Source organism: Acinonyx jubatus, chromosome B1 (genome assembly GCF_027475565.1).
Source record: "Acinonyx jubatus isolate Ajub_Pintada_27869175 chromosome B1, VMU_Ajub_asm_v1.0, whole genome shotgun sequence".
Lineage (NCBI taxonomy): Eukaryota > Metazoa > Chordata > Mammalia > Carnivora > Felidae > Acinonyx > Acinonyx jubatus.
This window is the reverse complement of record NC_069382.1, coordinates 201,543,640-201,562,734: the sequence shown is the minus strand read 5'-3', so window position 1 is coordinate 201,562,734 and position 19,095 is coordinate 201,543,640. Positions and strand designations below refer to the sequence as shown.

The 19,095-nt window shown below is 55.2% G+C and overlaps 1 protein-coding gene across 2 annotated transcripts in view; it reads left to right on the top strand.

Annotated features, from left to right (window-relative positions):
• Positions 1-18,922, top strand: part of PDE6B (phosphodiesterase 6B) — a 36,566-nt gene extending 17,644 nt beyond the window's left edge. The window contains exons 4-22 of one of the 2 annotated variants that reach the window (XM_027061028.2): positions 5,454-5,594; positions 5,685-5,759; positions 6,707-6,771; positions 7,647-7,713; positions 7,892-7,939; positions 8,640-8,789; positions 9,076-9,219; positions 9,673-9,738; positions 10,138-10,284; positions 11,555-11,662; positions 12,031-12,140; positions 12,325-12,412; positions 12,757-12,857; positions 12,998-13,105; positions 13,688-13,751; positions 14,075-14,149; positions 15,289-15,372; positions 16,635-16,791; positions 17,707-18,922. In XM_027061028.2, the coding sequence (XP_026916829.1) occupies positions 5,454-5,594; positions 5,685-5,759; positions 6,707-6,771; positions 7,647-7,713; positions 7,892-7,939; positions 8,640-8,789; positions 9,076-9,219; positions 9,673-9,738; positions 10,138-10,284; positions 11,555-11,662; positions 12,031-12,140; positions 12,325-12,412; positions 12,757-12,857; positions 12,998-13,105; positions 13,688-13,751; positions 14,075-14,149; positions 15,289-15,372; positions 16,635-16,791; positions 17,707-17,768 (1,860 nt within the window). In that variant the 3' untranslated portion in view covers positions 17,769-18,922. Of the gene's footprint in view, positions 1-5,453; positions 5,595-5,684; positions 5,760-6,706; positions 6,772-7,646; positions 7,714-7,891; positions 7,940-8,639; positions 8,790-9,075; positions 9,220-9,672; positions 9,739-10,137; positions 10,285-11,554; positions 11,663-12,030; positions 12,141-12,324; positions 12,413-12,756; positions 12,858-12,997; positions 13,106-13,687; positions 13,752-14,074; positions 14,150-15,288; positions 15,373-16,634; positions 16,792-17,706 lie in introns of those variants that run through there. The other variant, XM_053217746.1, reaches the window with a different exon arrangement.
• The last annotated feature ends 173 nt before the right edge of the window (positions 18,923-19,095 follow it).

The following is a 19,095-nucleotide window of genomic DNA, read 5'->3' as shown; positions in this document are numbered from 1 at the left end:
CATTTTACTTAGAGTTTGTTGAGCTTCTTGGATATTAATATCCATGTGCTTCATCCAATTTAGATGGTTTCCAGCCATTATTTCTTCACTATTTCTGTGTGTCCTTCTGCCTTGGTAGGGTCTAGCCCACCTCCCTCGCAGCTAGTGTCTTGAGTGGCTCTCATTCTGCCCTTGCTCTGTGGTCCCCTCTTCTCCCAGGAGTAGTTAATGCAGCTTTCTCTTGGTCAGGCCCCTTAACTTAATTGCTGTGAAGACATTTCCCCATTTCTTACCATCAGCTGCTCCCAAGCAGTGACCTCAGGCTAAGATTCAAATCCAACCCCATCTTCCCAGGTATGTTCCTCAGAGAGGCAAGTCTGGGAGCATTCTCTTGGCCCTATCCCACCATGCACACTTCCCCCCACTGGGTATTCCTCAGAGGCAGGGGACACAGTTCCCTCCAGGAAAGTTGCATCACAGGAAAAGCCAGGTTTTCAGTTCGCTGCCTGTCATATCCTGAGCCCTTACCTCCCTCTCCAGCTACCCCTGCTTGAGTGCTCCCCTTTATAAACACAAATCAGGGCCTTGTCTGCCGCTGTCATGGACACATCACAGGGTCCTTCTCCCTCTGCATCTTGTCAGCCCACTCCCACTCAGCAGTCAGAGCCATATTTTGAAAACTTAGGTCATGTCACTGGATGACCTCAGGGGCTCCCCTACACTGCCCTTTCCCTCCTTCTGGCTCTCCCCACCCTTGCTCCACCCCAGCCATTGTCCCTCAAAGGGGCCTTTACACCTGCAGGTCCCTCTGCCAGGAACACTGTTTCCACACACCCTGTGGCTCGTCTGCAGAGAGCTCTCCCCTGCCCTGAGCACCCCCACATGAGCCCCGCATTCCCTACCCAACCCTGCCTCCTGTATCCCCTCTGTCTACTCATCTACTTGCAACAAGCCATAAGGCTGTTTATTCTGTTCATGTTCTAGCACCCCCTGTGGATTCTGAGACTCAGGGATTTTGGTCTGTCCTGTTGTCCACTTATGCTAGACCTAAACCAGCAATAAGTATCATTCTGGCAAATGAATTGCCAACGCTTAGGAAATGCATTGTTTCCAGCTCCTCAGACCACACGCATGTACAGACATGCTTTAAGTCAGAGCTCTACTGTGGGCTTCAACAATGGATTCATGTTTCATTTGGGTGCTTCGATTTTCCACTCAGACATCACCTAGTCCTAGTAAAAAGCTCTTTCTGACACCTCATACTATGAACAACGTTTTTAAGAACCCTAATTAATTTGTGCAGAGCACAGGGCTCTACCTCACAATCCCTTTTGGAGCAGAAACTCTAAAGTAAGTGAAGACTGGCACCAACACGGTTTGCAGTTAAGCCTGGCACCTGCTCCTTGCTTTCTTTCCCCCTTGTGCTGTAGGAGAGCAGCTACTTGGGAATTAAAGCAGTTCTCACGAAGAGGGTGTCCCCCCCCTCCTCAAACCTTAGCAGCTCTCAGGGTCCTCCGACCTGCCCTCCATCCCCCAGTCAAGAACTACTCAACCCTGACTATGCTCCCTGCAGACTCCACCCAGGGCCCCCTGCCAGTCCCTTCCTGAAAACACCGAGGCCTCTTTAGTCAGAGGCGACAGAACCAACAGGGTGCACATTAGGTTTGGTCGGAGACGGTGGAACTCTCCCTGATCTACCACATCAAGCTGACTGGCCCGCTTTCGCTGAATGATCCCCACTCCCCAGCAGTCCTTGTTGCCTCGTCGGTGAGGACTCTGGCCTCTCCACCTTCTAGGCTGCCTGTGTGCCATGGCCTTCTGGCTGGCTGAGAAGACCAGAGGATGCACGACCCCTGACAGGACTAGACAATTTCAGAAAACCACACAGACAGTTGGGAGGAGATGTGCCCTATTCCAGATCATCTTCCACCATAAGTAGCCTCAGGAGCACAGGTGATAGCGAACTGCAGTGAGATAACGAGGAAGCAATAAGGTTGCACATTGGTACATTTGTTTTAATATACTTTTCTTATTTTTGAAGTTTACATCATTTCATTTTAATTATGGCCATGTCTAACCAGTGGGCATCACAATCTCTGAAGACTGAGCAACCAGTTCTCAAAAGCTTACAACTCACTAAGAGCCCTGGGAACCAAGGCTGACCAGAGCTCACTGGCTCACCTTTCTTGTCTGCCCCCCACCCTCCACACATCCTGACCTCTCCCTCCTGGAGTATGAGTGCCAGGTTGGGCCTCACAAGACCAGCCTCTCCATTCCAGGAGGCTGTACAGGCCTCTGTGTTGTCCATCCCCACATGCAATTGGGCGCCAGGGCCCAATTGGGCTCCTCACCATCACCCCCATATTTCTCATTTTGGAGCACGAATCTATGAGGGGCAACACTGCAGCCCCCGGCTGATCCTGGCTCCCGGTCCCTCAATCACCTGGTGCTGGGTTCACATAATATGTGACGGCACTGGTGTGCTGATGACAGCAGGCACAGGCTTGAGGTCAACATGTGGTGGCCACTCCCTGGAAAGGAGCTGAGGTCCAGAAGATGAGAAGTGAGCTGCACCCCGAAAGGTGGGACATGTCTTGAGCCACACAAGGCCCCAGTCTAATTCAACAAGTTTTCCTACGTTTTAAAGGCTGGACTTCACTTAAGAATCTGGGTTTCTAACTTCTCTTGAAAGTCTGAGGCCCATTTACTGACCCTTATGTTTACTCCCTGAGGGTCCTGGTCTGCTAATCTCCAGCAGGCAACATAGACGTTGTCAGCCAACGGGTGTCAGAACTCTCCTTGGTCTGAAGTCAGGGGAGGGGGAGGCTATGTGGGAACTGGATGAGCAGGAGCAGCCTCAGATGGTCCCAGGTTGGAATCAAGGCGGTGGCAGAGAGGGCATCCGGGAGGCCCAAGCCACTGGGGATTCAGGAACAGCACCCCAGAGTGACACAGAACAGGGACTGCATGAGACACCTCGCTGAAGTTCCAGAGCACTCCGGGGCCAGAGGTCCCAAGAACCGTTGCCAACACAGAGAGGGTGCTATGTCGACCAGGGACTAAAATGCTCTAAATTCTGACTGCACAGGTGTGTGCCAACATAAAAATCCACCCAGCTGTGTTCCACCGCACTCGCCTACTGAATGTGCCAGACTCAACTCAGAAAGTTAAAAAAGGAAACAGGGAGAGAGGGGAATGCAGAGGCCCTCAGTGAGCCAGGACGCCTGGCTTCAGAACACTTGGATGTGTTGCCTAACCTGCTAAGCCCCTATTTCCTCAAGGCCATGGAGAACCTGCTTCAGAGCAGAGTCCAGCAAGTGGCAACGGGCCCCTGGTCTGACTGGAGCAGCCGAGGGGCAGGGCGTGACAGGAGGCGCTCTGCAAGGAGGGCAGGATGGGACGGGGTGGGGGGTCGCGGAGGGTGTCCCTCAGATGCTATACTGTGAGGCACAAGTCCTTCTGCTCGCTGTCCTCCTCTGGGGGGACAGGCTTTGGGGACCAAAGTACTCAGGTGACTCAAAACTTGGATGTGCAGCTCAGGCATACACCCCTCCCTGTGCTCCAGCAGGACTGGGGACAGCTGACCCTGACGTCTCTGAGCACCCAGACTTCCCCCAGCCTGACTCCCCCAATTCTTATATCTCTGGTGTGTGTTCTGGTCCTAGTCAGGGCTTTGTACCCAGGGGAAGCTTGGTGAGTATCTGTGGAATGGACACCCAGGTGACTAACACACTCATGTGCACACTCATAGACATGGGCTCCTGAAAGCCAAGCACTCTTCTCAGAGCCCGACTCCTGTTCCATCATTCCTCTTCCCAGCATCGTTATCCCCATTTTACAGTGGGGAGGCTGAGGTCTGGAAGTTAACCAACCTTCCTGAGGTCATAGAGCTGAGGGGAAGCAGATCAGCACCCTTATTCACCATGTGTGGGGGAAAAGGATGAAGGCTTCTGTGTCCAAGCCATTAGCCGCGGAGGACCAGGTTGCTAAGCCAGCGGCTCAAAGGTGAAGGAGACACAGTATGGCGGGTGTGGGTGACCACAGAGTCCTGCCCTCCCCTGCCGTGCATGTGCAGTCGTCCAGGTAGCAGCTGGCTACAGGACCTGGAATTCAGACAGTCTGCCTTAGAGCTTCAAAGCTCACAGCCTTCTGTGCAATCAAGAAACACACAGGTTGCAAGGCACTCAGGCGTGAAGTACTGTGTAGCCATGAAGAAGCTATGCCTTCTGGCCTCATGGAGCTTGTGGTGGAGTAGGGAGACAATGAAACTGCACCTGCATGAGGTCAGAACAAAATGGAGTGTTGGGAGGGGTCAGGTTTGGTGGGTGCTCAGACACGCCTCCCAAAGATAACTTTAGGCTGAGACCCAAAGATGAGGAAGCCCTGGAATGAGTGCTGTAAAAGCAGAGGATAGAGCTTGTGCAAAGACCCTGTGGTCAGTCACAGTGAGTGCTGAGGGCACTTGGTAATGCCTTGGAGAGGGATGGGCAGAGAGGGGGTGGGGCCAGGCCACCAGGTAAGCCTCATCCACCAATGGAGAGTGGTGGGTGGGACCAGATCTCCATGAGCCTTGTGCACCAATGGAGAATGTCAGGGATAGGGTTAGGGTTAAGCGCCTCCTGGTGAGAGGCTCCAGGGCAAGTGGGGCCGCCAAAGCCCATTCTGCCATGACAGTAAAGGGTGGGAGCTGCAGAAAGCCTGAGAGGGGCTGGCAGGAGGGGAAGCAGCATGGCGGCAGGAAGGGCTTGCACCAAGCAACACTCCTTACAGGCCAGAAGACATGTGCGGTGGTGGGTGGCACAGGCTGGAGTCACCTGCCTTTGGGCCCTCGCTGAGGAAATAGAGAAATTCCGCCCGGGCAGGAGAGGGGAGAGCCCCACAGGGTTCACCTGAGCCTGGTCAGTGACCCTGGACAGCAGCCAGGGTTCAGTTGGGGTGTCGACGTCCCGGGGAGGGTCTGGCCAGGGCCTCGTGGAGCATGTCAGTGGCCTGTTGCTCTCAACTTGCTTTGTGACATCCAGAACACAATGACCCCATGTTCTCAAAACCCAGCTTCTCAAGGCTGATAAGGGAAGGCTGGTCAAAGCTTTACCTTTCAATTCTAATGCATTCACTCTTTCACTCACTGACCCAGCCCAAGGCCAGCACGAGACAGTGAGGGTCCGCGACGCGGCCGAAGTTTGGAGGGCTTACCTTCCAGTAGGTTTCAGGGCACCTGGGTCAAGGAGCAGATAGCCTTGTGCTTGGATGAAATCCTGGGTGATGGCACTCTGTGGAGATGCTGTTGGGAGAGGTACCATCAACCAGTGTCCCTCTGGGGCTCTGTGGTCAGCTGCATGTGTGCCTGTGTATGTTTGGTGTGACAGTTCACACCCAGGTGCTGCTGTGGTCACACAGGTGTGTGTGTGTGTGTGTGTGTGTGTGTGTGTGTGTGTGCGTGGCACCACAGGCTCACCAGTGTGCCCCCCCACCAGGTGCTGCTGTGGTCAGCTAACAAGGTGTTTGAGGAGCTGACAGACATCGAGAGGCAGTTCCACAAGGCCTTCTACACTGTGCGGGCCTATCTAAACTGTGACCGGTACTCAGTGGGCCTCCTGGACATGACCAAGGAGAAGGTGAGGCCCCGCTGTCCCACCAGCCTCCTGGCCAGGCTTGACCTGCTCCAGACTGACTCACTAACTCTCTCCCCTCTCTTCCTGGCTCAGGAATTCTTTGATGTGTGGCCTGTGCTGATGGGAGAAGCTCAGCCGTACTCAGGCCCACGCACGCCCGATGGCCGCGTGAGTCATGCTGGAGGGGGGACAGGTCCACTCGGCACACTGTGGTTTCCCTGACTCCAACTCAAGTTCCAGGGCAGGAAGGGGTCTGTCCCAGCTTGACCCAGGGTGGGAGAGGGAGGGTTTTAGGAAGGGTGTGGGGAGGTGGGAACAGACCACTGGGGCCGGCTGGCTGCCTGACTGCTCTGAGTGCTTGTCTGCTGTCCCGCCTGACTCCACCCCATGCTCTTGGGCCAGGTGGGGCAGGTGCTGGTCTCCCAATAAGTGTCATCAGCCTGGTTGGAATAACCAGCATCCTTCCTGATTGGGTGGTCCTTCCGCTGCCCCTTGAAACCACTGTAGCTTCTCCCTAATGGGGCCATGTGTTTGTGTGTGCACACGCGTGTGCATGTGCATGACAGAGGCAATATGAAAAGTGCATGGCAACATGGGCAGATACCTGTGCCCCTTATCATGTGTGCATCCAACCTGGTACACACCACCCAGCCTGGCCATGCTTCAGTCTCCCCACCTGCTAACTGTGCCCTCCTCACAGGGTTGTGTGTCAAGTGTATAGACGAGTTCCTGCACAAGGCTGGGCTGTGACCATGACCTGCCACAGTTTGTGTGTGTGTGTGTGTGTGTGTGTGTGTGTGCACGCACGCAGGCCTGGGTGGCTGTATGCACATGTATGAAAGGGTATGGGACCCAGTTTGTGTGTGGGCTTGAGTAGGACACAGACAGAATGAAGATAAGTGTGTAATGTATGTTACAAAAGTGTCATTGATGGTCTGCACGTGTGTGTGCACGTGAGGGTTGTGTATAACTCTGGGTGTGGAATGTGCTGTGTATGCACATGCATGTGTGTGTCTGGGTGGGGCACCTGGGTGGCTCCTCTCACCCCTCAGGGAGGCTCCCGCTGGGAAGCTGGCCCGGGGAGCACCTCACGACTGCTGTGGTCCATTTCACAGGAAATCGTCTTCTACAAAGTCATCGACTATATCCTCCATGGCAAGGAAGACATCAAGGTCATCCCGTAAGTGCCAGGGCTTTGAAGGAAGCACCACCTGAGGGTGGGAGCACCCTCAGACCCATGCTGGGTTGGCTTTGGGGATTTATCACAATGGATTCAGCAGCCTTTGGCCCCTCGCACAGACCATGGTGCTCCCTATGCTGTAGGGCAAGGCAGAAATGGGGTGGGAAGGGAGGGTGACTCACCAATATGGGAGGAAATGAGTGAGGATGTGGGGAGGGAGGCACAGAGCATGTCCAGGGCGCACTTTCAAAGGCTCAGGTGAGCTGTCCAGGTAGCCCTGGCAGCAGCAACTGACCTTTGAGGCCTCAAGTCTCATCCTGGTTCACCCAGCCACCCACACAGGTGGGGTCCCCAGAAGGCACACCCAGTGGGGCAAGATAGGGGGGATGCCTGTCCCAGTGGAGGCACAGCTAGGCAGAGGGCAGGGAGGGGCTCCAAACTAGACAGACTGGGGAGAGGTGTTGGCCATTGCCAGCTCTATAGCTGCATGACCATGTGACCCTGCAACCCCATAAGCCTGTCAGGACCCCACCCTGCAGGTCCCACGAAGGGTCTGGGATCCAGGTGCGAGGCCACAGGACAGGTGACTGACACTGAGCCCTGGGGCTGGGTTGAAGCGTGGGGCCCCCAGTGGTGAAGGGGGCTGCTACAGGGTAAGGGGCCTCAGCATAGGCAGAAGAGAGATAAAACAGCACAGTCATCCCCAAACTTAACCCCTGGCCTCCTCCTGATCTCCCTGAGGCACAACCTGCTAGCCTTCCCGCCCCACCCAGAGCTCAGAAAAGGGAATGAACGTTACCACACACACTGTGCCAAATCCACATGCACACATCGGACAACCCATTCACCATCTGCCCCTCTGTTCTCTCCCCCAGCACACCCCCAGCCGATCACTGGGCCCTGGCCAGTGGCCTTCCAACCTACGTGGCAGAAAGTGGCTTTGTGAGTCTGCTGAGGCTCTGTCCTCAACTGGTGCCCCAGCCCTTCCCACCAGCACGTGCACCTCTCCCAGCTGCCCTGCTTTGCCTACTTAGAATCCATCAGGCTGGATAGTCTGGTTTAGAATCATATGGTACATTTGGCTGCTTCAGGTGAAACTGTTTTCCTGATCCTCTTTCAGATCTGTAACATTATGAATGCCCCCGCCGACGAAATGTTCAAATTTCAGGTATCTATCCATTCATTAGAGAAAGTATGCCGTACTTAGGGAAATGATGGACTGAATTAGTTTTCGCTCCTCAACAAAATCTCAGGTGCTAACAGCAGCAAACACGTACTTCCCGTGCTCCGGTCTCGGGTTGGTGGGGCAGGGCCAGGCCACAGTGAGGCTTCCTGCCCCTTGGGTCCTCCTCTGGGGACACAAGGCCCAAACACGCTCTTTTCTGGAGGGGGCCAAGAGTCAAGTGGGCCAGTGCAATCGGCCTTTGTCTCCAAGGCCTCTCCCAGGAGCTGGCCATGCTCATATCTCACTGGCTATGACCAATGGACGGTGAGACGATTCGTGGGGCCCAACAGAATGGGATGCAAGGCCCCGTGCTCGACAGCCATGAAAAACTTTAAGAGCATGGCAGCAGAGATTCAAATGAGCGTGGGAGCCTTCCAAGAGAAGGACCCTGTGTGACCACAGAACTCACACCATGAAGCTGCCCTGGTGGGCAAAGAGCGTCATCCTTAGCTGGTGGGAGAAGGCACAACACAAACCCATAGATGTGAGGTGCTCGTGCATGGGGGGAGTGAACAGACAGGAACAACAGCCCAGTCACCGCAGTTTGAGGGCAGCAGAGAAGAGGTTCACACTCTCTGGGTGACAAGCCTGGGCCAGGGCCAGGCCCAGAGTAGCAGGTGTCTCTGGACACCTCTCCCTGCAGGAAGGGCCTCTGGACGACTCAGGGTGGACCATCAAGAATGTCCTCTCCATGCCCATCGTCAACAAAAAGGAGGAGATTGTGGGGGTCGCAACCTTCTACAACAGGAAAGACGGGAAGCCCTTTGACGAACAGGATGAAGTCCTCATGGAGGTAAACACCTGTCCCAGGTGCGGCTCTCAGAGGTGACACCCGTGTGATGGCATGAGACGCAGCCATGTGGAGTCCCACCCCCCATCACCTGCTTTAGCATTAGGACCCAGCGTGAGGCCCAAGGAGAGTGGGGACAAGGGGGAGCTTGAGGCCCCATCCTGGAACCCCCTTCCACCCCGGAGACCCCATGAGAAGCACTCACCGCCCCAGAGTGACATCCACCACCAGGACGCAGGGCCTGGCACCCAGCGGGCACATGGCGGGTGGTGACGCTGCTTCTCTGCAGTCCCTCACTCAGTTCCTGGGCTGGTCAGTGCTGAACACTGACACCTACGACAAGATGAACAAGCTGGAGAACCGCAAGGACGTCGCGCAGGACATGGTTCTCTACCACGTGAGATGCGACAAGGACGAGATCCAGCTGGTCCTGGTACCGCTCCTGTCACAGCCTGGCCCCCTCTCCACAGGCAGCACATCCCAGTAGTTAGGGCACGTCCTATGGTCAGAGGGCCCAGCCGGTCCTGGAGTCGCACATGCTCTGCGTGGCCAGGGGCAGTCCCTGCCCTGTGTCCTCAGCTGTGCGCGGCGTCCAGAGCCCTCCTGGTTGTGCTGTGCAAGGGCTCCATCAGTTGTCCATGTGGACAACACAGAACAGTGCTGGGGTGGGGGGGACACGCAGGAAATGCGAGGTACCCCGTAGGCACTGTCACTTACCTCTGAAGCTAGAGGCTCCAGCTGTGGCTTCCCAAGGCAATTGTTGTCTTGTGCCAGATGTCACCTTGTCTCATAGTCATGAGGGGTGTAGTGCTGCCACCTCGTCCCATGCCCGTGAGGGGCATAGCTGGCACTTTCTCTGTCTCAGCGCCTTTGTTTTCTCTCCTAGCCAACAAGGGAACGCCTGGGGAAGGAGCCTGCTGACTGTGAGGAGGATGAGCTGGGGACAATCTTGGTCAGAACCTGACTCCCACCCCTCAGGTGGAGACTGGAGGGGCCTGAGGGTCGGGAGAGACTTCCTCATTCCTAGGAGACCAGAGCATGTCACGTCCTGATGTCTGCTGCTGTCTGCATATCCCTGTGCCTGGGTCCGTGTGTGTGTCTGTGCATCACGTGTGTGCCTGGATCTCTTTACGTGTGTGTTTTTGCATCTGTTTTCCTGACAACACCCCTGTACTTGTTGTGGGGCCTTGGGTGGGGGCTGAAGCGCAGGGCATGTGAGTGTCCCAGCCACAGGCCGAAGCAACCGCGAGGGGGGATGTCACCACACAACTGGGGCATCTGAGGCTGGACAGAGGGTCCTGGGAAGGAAGAGAAAAGCCTGCCTCCCTCAGCCCCACAATTCTTCCCACAGAAGGAAGTGCTTCCGGGGCCCAACAAGTTCGACATCTATGAGTTCCACTTCTCTGATCTGGAGTGCACAGAGCTGGAGCTGGTCAAATGCGGCATCCAGATGTACTATGAGCTGGGCGTGGTCCGAAAGTTCCAGATCCCTCAGGAGGTGAGGTGGAGTCGTGGTGAGGGGTCCCAGATCCACTATGAGGTGGGGGGTCCTGGTGAGGGGTCCCAGATCCACTATGAGGTGGGAGGTCCTGGTGAGGGGGTCCCAGATCCACTATGAGGTAGGGGGTCCTGATCAGGGGTCCCAGATCCACTATGAGGTTGGAGTTGTGGTGAAGGGTTCCAGATCCAGTAGGAGGTAGAATTTGGAAATGGTTGGGAGCCCAAACCCCACAAGAGGTGGGAGAGATGTGGTCAGGAGTCCTAGGTCCTATGGGAAGTTTGGCCACATGCTCATTACAGAATACACACAGCAGGTATGCCTAGAACACATCCCCGGATGAATGTATCCACGGATAGATACATGGATGGAATGTCTGATAAATACTTGTTCCTGGCAATTTGATCATCAAGTGCCTTGTTGGGCAACAGCAGGGCTTTGGCGTGGGGTGGAGAGGAGGAAACAGAAGGAGCCCATCAGCTGTGCAGAAAGCACAGACCTCTCAGCCTGAACACAGAGACCCCCAGAAGTCACCCCAGGGAGGAGGGGTGGCCCTCCCAGCTCTGCCCTGAGCTCTGCTGCTGTCCTGTAGTTTTCTGCCACCACACTTCCACCTCGTGTGCCCCCCCCCCCCGAGAACAGGTGCAACAGGCTGGCATTGTCAAAAGAAATTTTACTAAACACTAAAAGAAAACACAAAGGAGAAAGGTGTAGAAATCATTAACTGAATTTCTAAACTTCAGAATCATTTTCTGACACTAAAAATCTCAGTGGAAGCAGCAGGGGCTCCCTTGGCCCACATTCTGTTGTCCGGAGATAACCGCCCGGCAGAAAATGTGTCACGTTTTATTTCTGCATCACCCTTGCCAAGTACCCACAAATACTGCCCCATTCAAACACACAGGCCCAAAACAGACCTTTTCTTCTAAAACACCCTGTAGCCCTTGCCTGGGCTCCTCTTCCCAATTTGGGGCTGGGAAGTCAGGTGGAGGCCCGGGAAGCCCCAGGAATGCTGGAGCCATTCCTAGCTTCGACTCTGTGCCCCACAGGCTGCCTGCCACCCCTCATGCACCCTGCAGTGACAAGCAAGCCCCTCCCACCCAGGAAGGTCGTCAGGGGCCAGTAGTGTGAAGCGTTGGGACAGAAAGTGTCATGGAGGCCTCGGGTACAGGAGTGAGCAGGGTTTTCACACCAAGCTGTCAGTCTGCGAATGCTCTGGCGGGACTGACGTTCAGTGTCCAGGGCCCGTGTTTCTCTTGGCTTCCCGCAGGTCCTGGTGCGGTTTCTGTTTTCCGTGAGCAAAGGGTACCGGAGAATCACCTACCACAACTGGCGCCATGGTTTCAATGTGGCCCAGACCATGTTCACTCTACTCATGGTGCGTGTACCGTCAGGGGCCAGACATGCCTCCCTGTCATCCCTCCCATCTGGCCAGGGTCCTAAGGCCTCTCCTGGTTCCATGGGCCGTGCCCTAGGTGCTTGGAGGTGGGGATTCCTCTGCGTGGGGGGTGGAGGCCTTCAAGGGCAGAGGGGAGAGGAAGTGGAAGCCCCTCCCACCGGGGTGCACCCCCGGCCCCAGAAATAGGTACAGAACACCAAGTCTGGGGAGGGCCCAGCTCCCCCCCCATCCTGCTTGCCCCACCCCCCACCCCCCCCCCCCGCCGCCGCCCCCGGCCCAGGGAAGGGAGGGTGGGCGAGGGGGCTGACAGAGCTGAGCTGCAGAACTGTAGGTGCGTGTCTCCTCAGACCGGCAAACTCAAGAGCTACTACACAGACCTGGAGGCCTTCGCCATGGTGACCGCTGGCCTGTGCCATGACATCGACCACCGTGGCACCAACAACCTGTACCAGATGAAGTAGGTGGCTCACGTGGGCGCCCTGGGGGCTAAGCAGGAGAATCTGTCACGGGGTCCCACGGGAGGCGCCTGCCTACAGCTGGCTGAGGGGCAGGGAGGGGAAGGACAGGAAGCCTAGAAGCCGCAACCAGCCACTCTGGGGGCTTTTGACCAAAGTTTCATTTTAGTAAAACCTCTGTAACAGATCCCAGAATCCCTTAGCCAAGCTCCATGGCTCCTCGATTTTGGAACGGCATCACCTGGAGTTCGGGAAGTTCCTGCTCTCAGAGGAGGTTCGTGTCCAGTTAGTTACTCACTCAGGGCGTTTCTCCACCCACTGACCGACTGACTGTCGCCTGCACCCCTGGCCCCTCCCACCTCGGTATCCCGCGGGGGCGGGGGGGGGGGCTGGAGGAGGGTCATTGGTGAAGCACCCACCGCAGGGCGGGGTGAGCTCAGCCCTCAGGCCAAGGTGGGGAGGGCCACGGCTAGGGGTCAGCGAGCCAGGCCACCGGGGTCTGGTGCCCACGGCCCAGGGGGAGGAGCAGGCCAGCAACGTGCGAGGGACAGACGGACAGATCCTGGGAGGGGGAGGGGACAGGCGGACCGCTTCTACCACCTGAGCCCCTTCCCGCAGACCCTGAACATCTACCAGAACCTGAACCGGCGGCAGCACGAGCACGTGATCCACCTAATGGACATCGCCATCATCGCCACGGACCTGGCGCTCTACTTCAAGTGCGTGCAGCCCTCCCTGCAGGGAAGCGTCGGTCAGGGGCTCTGGGAAGACCCAAGGGACCCCTAGGAGGTGGTCCTGGCTCAGGGGTGGGGTGAGGGGCTGGGGGTCGATTCTCTCTCTCTTTGTTCTTGGGGTTCAGGAAGAGGACGATGTTCCAGAAGATTGTGGATGAGTCTAAGAACTATGAGGACAGGAAGAGCTGGGTGGAGTACCTGTCCCTGGAGACTACTCGGAAGGAGATAGTCATGTGAGCAGCAGGGGAGACAGGGGCCATCTCTGCCCTGCTTAATCCTCAAACCTCCCGGGACAAAGATAGGAAACCCCACCCCACCCCACCCCACCCCCCACCCCCATGACCCGCAACAAGAACAGCTGATCTCTAAATGGCTTTGACACGTCAAAATAAATGCTCCATCTAACCTGCTCCTCCTTTTCTGGGAAGACCGTACAGGATTTGGGGTCAGACAGTCCATTTCCTTAGTTTGTGGATTTGGCAGTATTTTACTTATTTTATGAACCTCCACAGATGCATGTACAAAATGGAGATTCAGAACTACAGTCCTCCCCCAGGCCTATCCCAGAGATCCACCAAAGAAAACTGTAAATCACGGGCACTTAGAGGCTGCCTGATAAATATTTGTTGATTTTAGTTTGTAGCTGCAAGAAGGAGGGAGAGGTGGAGTATGAGGGGGGTGGGCTGAAGTGTGCGTGTACAGTAACATGCCTACTACTAGAAGGACTCTGGAGCTTGGACCTGTGCCCAGAGGTGGAGGTGGAGGGGAGGGAGGGAGGCCAGCCTGGGCATGCCTGGAGCTCCATCTCCCTGCAGGGCCATGATGATGACGGCGTGTGACCTGTCTGCCATCACCAAGCCCTGGGAAGTCCAGAGCAAGGTAAGAAGTCATGCAGGGCCCCCACCTCTTGTCAGTGCCTCTTGGGATTGCATCTAGGGGAAGCCTGAGATAGGCGGACAGAGCCTTCATTTGCAAGTAGCACTGAGGGCTGCCCCTTTGCTCTGGGGATGGGCCAGCAGCCACCATATTGGAAAGTGCCAATGTGCTCACTGTGTATTAGGCCCAGTCTGAAGAATGGGGATCCCAGAGGGTCTGGGGCAGAGAAGACTGAGGACACAGAGGCTCCAGGCAAGAGCCTCCTTGGTCATTCTCTGACCAAGCACTAAGCTCCACAGGATGACTGCCTTTTACGTACCTCCCAGGTAGCTCTGTTGGTGGCGGCTGAGTTCTGGGAACAAGGTGACTTGGAAAGGACAGTTCTGGATCAGCAGCCCATTGTGAGTGTTAATTCCAGAATCCCCATTGTGGTCCCTGGGAAACTCAGGCCTCACTTAGTGGAAACAGGGGACTCCCAGGGATTTGGGGGTCCTGGGACCTCAGTCTCACTTTGTGGGGTCATGTGACATGAGCTGAGTGTGAAATTAGGTGACTCAGGAAATGGGTAAAGTTATAGAAATAATAGCGTTTGGATAAAGCTGTGGTGCCCATGCAGAGATGGAAAGCCATTATCAAAGCTGGTAGAAGCAGGCTGTGGCCCGTAACCCAGAGCCTCCATGGCCTAGGAAGCTCTACAGAACCTCAGCCAAGCTGTGAGCTGCTCCAGAAAGGCCTTCAACTGGGAAGAGTACGGTGCCAGAGGGAGCCAGTGGCTGCAGCCCAGGGGCCCACACCGTGGCAGATGGGCAATGCTGAGATCTTCGGGTCAGCAATGTGGGGCCAGGAATATGCTGCTAGACTACAATGGCACCTGCATAGGAACCAAGGGTATGAGGAAAGCATAGTGTTGTCCAAAAGGCATGTGGAAGAAATGGAAAGTCAACTCCAGTCAATGAGTAGCTGTCTCAACCCTATGGGGTTGAGAAGGCTTTGGGGCCAGGTACAGACTGCAGGTAAGGGTATCGTGACCAACCAGCCAAGTCCCTTGGGGGCCAGGCCTCTAGGTCCTGCATGACTCACCCTTGCCACATGGAGCTTCAGACAGTGGGTAGCTATGAAGAACAGACTAGCAAGGGCCAACTCAGGCAGTCTGGAGTGTGTAGACAGGATGGACAGCCCCTCCAGAGGCATCTGAGTTTTGCCCCCCATGGGTCTCTGGTCAGGTCTTGAGTCAGCACCATGGATAGCTCCCAGGGGACTGGGAGAAAGGGGCTCAGGGGACAGGGAACTGGGAGCACCATGGTGGACCTAGCCCTGGAACTACTAGATGGCTCAGAGGGGACAGGGGTGTCCTAGCTGTCTCCTTTCAAGGGCCAGCATTTATCAAGACAGGCCAGGCCCCAAGGCCAGAGGCTTCACCTTCATCCCATGGACACTGCTTAATCTGTGTTTCTGTGGACATGTTCATCCAAGCTGGGTGGGGCTGAGTGAGTCCTGTGGGCTCAGAGAAAGTGTCTCTGCTCCCCCCCCCCCAACCAAGCCAATGATGGACCGGAACAAGGCAGCCGAGCTCCCCAAACTACAAGTTGGCTTCATCGACTTTGTGTGCACATTCGTGTACAAGGTGAGCAGGGCCTGACTGGGTTCACAGGAGGAGGAGGGGACTGGTGTGGGTTCACCCAATGGCCTGACTTGCCATAGCCCCTATCTCCTCAGACTTGCACTTAAAATCTGAAATCCTCAGCGTCACCCCAAGGAGAACCTTCCCACCTTCACCTAGCCAGCCCCTCAGAAGCACTTCATGCTTACCCACTGGCTTCCTCCCTCTGGAGGGTCCTCCTGCTCTCCATCAGGTCTCACTTCAAATGTGCTTTCCCAAGACCCTAAGGCACCCCCACTTGTGGCCTGCGTGTTATTTTCAGGGCACTGACTGCAGTTTATCTGTGGGTGCATTTGTTCAGTGCCTGTGAACCAAGGAGGACAGGGATGGGTCCACCTGTCACAGCTGGGAATTCCTTGCCCAGCAAACACATGTTGCACAAGTGACAGTGGGACACTGTGCTGAAGACATGTGCTGTGACGTCACTGGTCAGGGAGTATGTTGGCGGGGGTGGGGAGGGCTCTGCAGTCAGAGCCCCCCCCCCCCCCGCAAGTGATGCCCACATGCCCATGGACTCCACTCCATCTGGTCCTGGGGGCTGCAGGGTCCCACGCTCTGAGGAGGAGGTTGTCTGGTTCTGAGTAAAGTCACCCCTGACTGGACCAGTCCCACCCCCCCTTTGACCCCCACAGCTCCTGTGCTCCCCTTTACTGAAACACCATCTCCCTTTGCTACCCCCTCATTGGGGCTATAAGTCCTGGGAAGGAAGGCAGGACCAGGATGTACATCCCAGTCCTGAAGGTCACAGGTCACAGCCCCACTACACTGCTCCCCTCCCACTGCCTTCCCCAAGTCCATCCACATGCTCCATAGATTGTATGTGTGTTTGTGTGTGCACACATGTGTACATGGGTGATGTGTGCATAAGAGACCAGAGAAGGAGCCTCGGGACTTGCTTGTCTGCCCCCGTGTTCCCACTCCCTCTGCCAAGGGACTCCCCTTCTGCCATTGTTATTTTCTATTTTATTCTTGGGGGCCTCATCTGTGCCATAAGCATTCATACCCCACATCTCCCCATCCTATCTTCTCCATTTCCAAGGCTTTGCTGGGAAAGTGACGTCTCAGTGGCAGGCAGACCCCCTCCCAGGTTCTCCTCTTGGGGGAGTGGGGCAAGGTGGTGGGGGGACAGGCTGGTGCCAGCAAGGGCCAAGACGTGGGGAGACCACCTGCCCCAGCGGCCCAGGAACAGTCAGGCGGTGTGGGCAACTTCTTCATTCCCTGTCCAGGAGTTTTCCCGTTTCCACGAGGAGATCCTGCCCATGTTCGACCGACTACAGAACAACAGGAAGGAGTGGAAGGCTCTGGCTGATGAGTACGAGGCCAAAGTGAAGGCCCTGGAGGAGGAGAAGCAGCAACAGGAGGAGAGGACAACAGTCAAGAAAGGTCTGGGCTGTGGGGGCGGGCACTTGGTTAGTCCCCACGTTGAAGTGTATGAAGAGATGGAGTTAAAGACCAGAGTCAAGTCTCAAGAAAAGGCAGGTGCCAGACAGCACTGTGGCTGGCGTGCTCTGGTTCCTCATTGCAGGGGCGGCCATCCCTCAGGATCGGCCCTGCTCAGGCAGTGCACCCAACACTCCCAGACTGGAAGGTCTCCTTGTGTCTCTAGCCAGGAACTTTCATTTTCCCTAATGAAGTAACTGAATGTTACTTCCCTTGTAAAGGGGAGGAAATCCCAGCCAAACATCGTGAACTCTCAACAGGTCTTTCTTCCACCATCAGACTGCAGTTCCCTCCTAATTAACTCAGAAAATCTACCTCTACTCCCACGCTACCCTCAGAAACAAAACAGAAGACCTTAAAAAATAAGCGAGCTATTTAAAAAAGAACAAAGAAAATTAAAAGAAAAAAAGTGAGCTAAAAGAGCCAAGTGTGCATGACACCCTTCCCTGTGCCAACTCAGAACGTTTCTTTACCTGTCCGCCCCTCCCCTTGCTGTGGGAATGTGGCTTCATCGCAATGAGTCAGCACACCCCCAAGATGGAATCCCCGAAGTTGTTGCCTGTGCTTGGCCACCTCAGCTCTGGGACTTCTGTTGCGATTTCCTGCTATGGGGAGGGAACCAATGTAAACAAGACTGTTTCAGGGTTGGGGGGGGGGGGGGGCGGGGGCGGCAGAACTGAAAGTGTCACCAGAGCTAAGATAAGAAAGGCTGAGCCCTGGCTAGACTAATCGGCTTAGGCTCCCCGCAGGTCCCACACTCTGCCCTTCATCCTGCAGGGCTGGTAGAGGACACGGGGCGCGGAAGGGAAGGAGCAAGGCCAGTGCACACGGTTCTCAGCGTCTTGTTTTCTCTTGCAGGGGGCACAGAGATTTGCAATGGCGGCCCCGCCCCCAAGTCTTCAACCTGCTGCATCCTGTGAGCTGCTCCGGGGGTTCGGACAGCTTTCATCCCGTACACCTCCTGGGACTCCACCTCTAACCCTTTGCTACAGGTTAGGAAGCCCAACGAAGTGACTGAAGACAATTTTGAATATTTTGAATTTTTTTTTAAGGCTTGCGTTTTTATAAATGAAAGTCAACGATGAATAATTTAAACACTTTAGCCTACCTTACGCTCATCCATCTTTTGGGTACGTAGCAATACCACAGAGATCTTGGGAAAGGGTCTGCGAACTGTGTCTGAAAGCATTGGGTGAGAACATTCACGACTGCACATTTATGTGTGTATGGGCAAGTAAGATACATAGGTACCATTGCCTATCTGGTTTAAGGGAAAATAGGACCAGAAATTCAGAATAAAAACAAAATACATCACCCTTGTTTTAATTCGGCAGAAATTACAGGCACATCACATATGACCTGTTGGAAAATTCTGCCAGAAAGCTCAAGGCCATGAGTGAGGCAGTGATCAGACACAAGTGACCTGTGCATAAATACGTTTAACAGCCCTGTGCACAGAGGTGCACTGACAGACCCTGAGATCAGGGGGCACACTGCCATGCCTAGGGTCTGCCCAACTCCTGTACGAGTGAGGGCTCCCTTAATGTTTATGAATTGGCATAGCCACACCCAAACAGAACACTACTCCCATTTGAAACAGGTACTGATTATCTGGTAGAAATTAAGGGCTTTTAACTCGAAGTCCTTATAATGTGAACTCCAAAGCATTTGTTCCCCAGACACTAGACACTTAACCCCTCCTCTCAGCTGCAGGTTGAGACTGGTTGCTGTAAGGCCAATTCAGATGCCACCCAAGCCCTCTCCTAGAGCTCCAGAGCTCATGGGGTAGGTGGGGAGAGAGAATGGGGAGCACCCCCCACCAAGCCATCCAGTCACAGATGGAGGTAGTTTCCATCTCAGCAGTGACACCTGGTGACCGCCTGTGATTAAGGCCAGGTGCTCCTCCAGAGGGACTCAGCACCAGCTGGCCACACTGGAACAGATCCCACCAAATTCAGGAGGAGCTGAGGTGGCCTCACTCAAACCTCACCAAAACTAAAACCAAGGCTTTAAAGTGTTTATATGCTTGCTTCTCATTTTCTCCTCACACTTGCAAATGAATTCGTCTTACCAATGAAATTTGGGCTCAAAGCCTAGGGAAATCTGCTCAAGTCCTGTGACTGGGAAATAGTAACATTCCAATACCAGGCCTCAGAGGTTGGAAGGGGCACAGCCAGGAGGGGCAGGACCCGGCTATCAGCTCGGCAAGAGCCTGAGTCCGATAACGAGCTTGTGCAGCACCCCAGT